Source organism: Monoraphidium neglectum (genome assembly GCF_000611645.1).
Source record: "Monoraphidium neglectum strain SAG 48.87 unplaced genomic scaffold scaffold01175, whole genome shotgun sequence".
Taxonomy (NCBI): Eukaryota; Viridiplantae; Chlorophyta; class Chlorophyceae; order Sphaeropleales; family Selenastraceae; genus Monoraphidium; species Monoraphidium neglectum.
This window is the reverse complement of record NW_014012453.1, coordinates 1-3,634: the sequence shown is the minus strand read 5'-3', so window position 1 is coordinate 3,634 and position 3,634 is coordinate 1. Positions and strand designations below refer to the sequence as shown.

General features: G+C 69.5%; 1 protein-coding gene across 1 annotated transcript; it reads right to left on the bottom strand.

Moving 5' to 3' along the window:
* Positions 1–2,138: 2,138 nt before the first annotated feature.
* Positions 2,139–3,421, bottom strand: MNEG_6913 (putative serine/threonine-protein kinase pats1; the record flags this gene model as incomplete). Its single annotated transcript, XM_014044609.1, has 3 exons — positions 2,139–2,807; positions 3,037–3,162; positions 3,377–3,421. 3 exons carry the CDS (start codon positions 3,419–3,421, stop codon positions 2,139–2,141), a joined length of 840 nt encoding a protein of 279 aa, XP_013900063.1.
* Between the last annotated feature and the right edge of the window lie 213 nt (positions 3,422–3,634).

The window sequence follows — 3,634 nt, the reverse complement described above, 5'->3', positions numbered from 1 at the left end:
CCGCCACAAAAAAAGTTGGTTCGTTTCGGATGAGCGGCGGGCGCCGCCTGCCCGGCGCCGCGCCACGCGAGGCGGCAAGCTGGGAGGCGCCGTGGCCCGGGTGTTGCAACTCTTGGTTGGCCCAAAAGCGCGGCGCAGCGCGGGTCGTTTGGGCCCAACGCTGCGCCTCGCAGCGGCACGCGTCTCCTGTCAGCTTAATGGAAACCCAAGACCCCCAAAATCTGAAAACTTCCGACAACACGGCCGCACCAGATCCGATGATCAGGTTTTGATGACCACATCTGGTATTGTGGGTGTCATCGGCATCAAGAGTCAACCAAGTGCTTCGAGCACCGGTGCTATTGAGCGGCCCACGCCACCCTGCGTTGAACCCTGCCCCCTTTAAGCGTTGAGGGGGCGAAAGCGAGCCCGGCTGGCGGCGGCGGTGCGTGTCCGCCGCCGCCAGGGCCGCCCTAAACAGAGCCCGCTGAATGCGTGTAAGCAGCCACACACAGAGACGCGCCAACAGCCGCGCCAGCGCACGTTGGAGCATCGGTTTCGTGAATCAAATGCAGGCTGGTAGCAGGGCAAAACCGTCGCAACGCGCGCCGCGGAGCCCTCCCACCGGGCCGACCGCCGCAGCCGCGGCCGCGGCTCGCGCCACGCGGCGCCGGCGCGCTCGGCGGCGGCGAGCCTGTCGCCGACGAAGCGCAGAGCCTGGCGGCGTTGGCGGGCCGCCCTTGCATGATCTTGGATGTCTAGGCGTTGTCGCATCAGGTATAGAGTAGGAAGCGCAGTGCAGAAATGGGGGTGGCTCTCGAAGCGAGCAAGGAGCGCCGGGCCGCGCCGGGCCGGGGGCGCCGGCGCGGCGCCGGGCGTGCAAAAAAGTCCAGAGGTGCAAGCAACTGCGGCCCATAGTAACAATGGGGGGCGGCGGGGCGCCCAACAGCAGGCGAAAGCGAAGTCGCAACCGGGAAGAGGGGCCGGGGGCAGCCTGGGCGCGGCGCGGCGTCGGGGAGCGGGCGCCACGCCACGCCCAAGGCGCTGCCAACGAAGCGCTCGCGCGACCCCGCTCGGCAGCAGGCCTTTTGGACTGCAAAGGGAGTGTGAAAACAGGCACGGTGAAGACAATCTGGGGCACGGCCCAGATGCACCGCTCCGGGAAGAGCGGGCGGGGCCAATCCTGCGGCGCAATACAGAGATCAAGCCAGAGCGGGGCGCCGCGCGCGGCCCCGGCGGGGCACAGAGGGGGGTAGGAGGCGGGCGCGCAGGGCTGGCCGCACGCCGGTGCGGTTGGAAGGCGTCTCCGACCCCGCGCAGGGGACGCGTGGTCGCGAGGCCGGCGGCGGAGACGACGGCCCCAGTGGGAAAATTCAAATGCAGCCAAGTACAGGGCTGGGCGCCCGCAGCCGGCCCCTCCCGCTTTCGCGCCCGAAAGCGGATAGGGCTCGAGCCCTCGCCGCGGCAAAAAGCGTGGGGCCGGGGGCCGCGTACGAGGTTGAACAGGCAGGCCTACGAAGCGCACACGCGCAGCGCCCTGTGGGCGTGAGGCGCCGGCCGAGGCGGGTGGTACCTGTCAAGAAGCGCCTCTTGTCGGAGATAAAAAAGCGTAGAGGGCGCAGGTCAGGCGTTGCGACGCGCGCGCAGGCGTGCGCCGCAAGGCTCCGCCGTGCCGCGGGACGCTCCGCGAGAAAAGCGGGAAAGGCGGCGCCACCGCGGTCGCCCCAGAGTCGGAAACCCAAAGTGTGAGGCTCGCGCGAGCGCGGCGGCCGGTGCGGAATTCTGCTGCGTTTGCTGCGCCGCCGGCCCAGGCAGGTGCTTGCTGGTGGCGCAGGCGTCTCGGTCAAGGGCACGTCAAGGGAGGGAGCCAAGGCAAAGCTTGCCCGCAATTAATGGCGGCTTGCGCTTGGTGCAGGGCTGCAGACTGTCGGCAGAGCTGCGAGAGTAGGCAAGGAGCACGCGCGAGCGCCGCGATTTGAACGCGGCATGCGAATGGGATTGGTTGTGGCACTCGCGGGCTGCTGCCTCCGAGGCTCGGCGCTGCGCAGGGCAACGGACCCGCGCAAAGCCCTCAGGGATGGGGGGCGCATTTGGACGCCCAAAGAGGACAATCACGCCTGCAGTCGCCCGCGGCGGCCACGGCTGGGCGCCGCGCGCTCCTACTGCTGCTGCAGCTGCCGCAAGATCTGCCAGGGCTCCTCCGCCCCCACCTGCTGCTGCTGCTGCTGCTGCTGCTGCTGCTGCTGCTGCTGCTCGGCGCCTTGATGCAGCGACTGCACCTGCCCGTCCCGCCACAGGGCTGCCTGCGGGTGCGGGTGGGGCTGAGGCTGCAGCCCCTGCTGCCATGCAAGCTGCTGCTGCTGCTGCTGTTGCTGCTGCTGCTGCTGTTGCTGCTGCTGCTGCTGCTGCTGCACAGCCGGCAGCATCGCCGCCGTCGCGGCCGCCGCTGCCTCGCCCCGCAGATCGAACGACAGCCTCTGCAGCCGCGCCACGATCTCCGGGAACGCCGGCCGCTCTGCCGCGCCGGGGGCCCAGCACGACGCCGCCAGCTCGGCGTACGCGCGCGGCGCGCCCGACGGGAAGCGGGGCCGCGCGTCGCGCATGTAGACCGCCTCAATGACCGCCTCTCGGCCCTTCCCTTGGAATGCGCGCCGCCCCGTGTAAAACTCCCACATCGCGACGCCAAACGCGTAGACGTCGACGGCGGTGGTGACGCGCGTGCCGGCCTGGAACATCTCCGGCGCGAGGTGCGTGACGGTGCCGGCGCCGCTGTGGTTGACCACCTGGTCGTCGCCGCGGATGATCTTGGTCAGGCCAAAGTCCGCCAGCTGCGCGGGGCGGGGCGGGGCGGGGCGAAAAACAGAAATTTCGCGCCGTCGTCCATTTCCACGTCAGATAGCAGATAGGGCAAACGAGATCAGGTGAGGTGATAAGCGGCCCCTGTCTAATTATGCATGTTTTAACATACCGCGATGATTCAGGCGGGCCCGCGCGGGCACCGCGGGCCTGTGCGGACAGGGTGTGCACGCATGTCTGCGCGGCCGCAGGCAGGCCCACCTTTGGCGCGACGCCGAGGGGCCGCGCGGGCTCTGTTTTGAGCAGCACATTGTCGAGCTTCACGTCCCCGTGCAGCAGGCCGATGCGGTGGAGGTAGCTGAGGCTGTGGGCCACGTCCAGCAGCACCTGTCGCGGCGGGAATTCAAACGGATTGGAAAGCAACGGTCCCTCAGCTTGGTTTTGACGAGTGTTGGTGCGTCCGGGGTGAGGGGTGCGACGCCGGGTGCTGAGAGGGGCGCCGAGGGCGGGGCCCGGCGAAGGAGCGGCCGGGGCGGTGCGGGCGGCGCGCGCTGCGGGGCGAGACCCAGCGGCAGCGGCGGCTCGAAGGAAAGCGGCTCACGTCGACGACAGCTGCGAGGTCCACGCCGACGTCCCCGCCCGCCATGCGGCGGTGGAACACGCCCGCTGACACGGCGTCCTTGAGCGTACCCCTGGGGCGAGCGGCGGGGGTGACGGTTGGGGTGAGGGCCGGGGGGCGGTCGGTGCAAGCTCGCGGCGCGGGCTTGGGGGCAAGCAGGTGCCCTCCATCCCGCTGGCACGGTTCAGACACTTTAAGGCTTGATACATCCACCACCTACAAACGCACAAACCCCTGCGC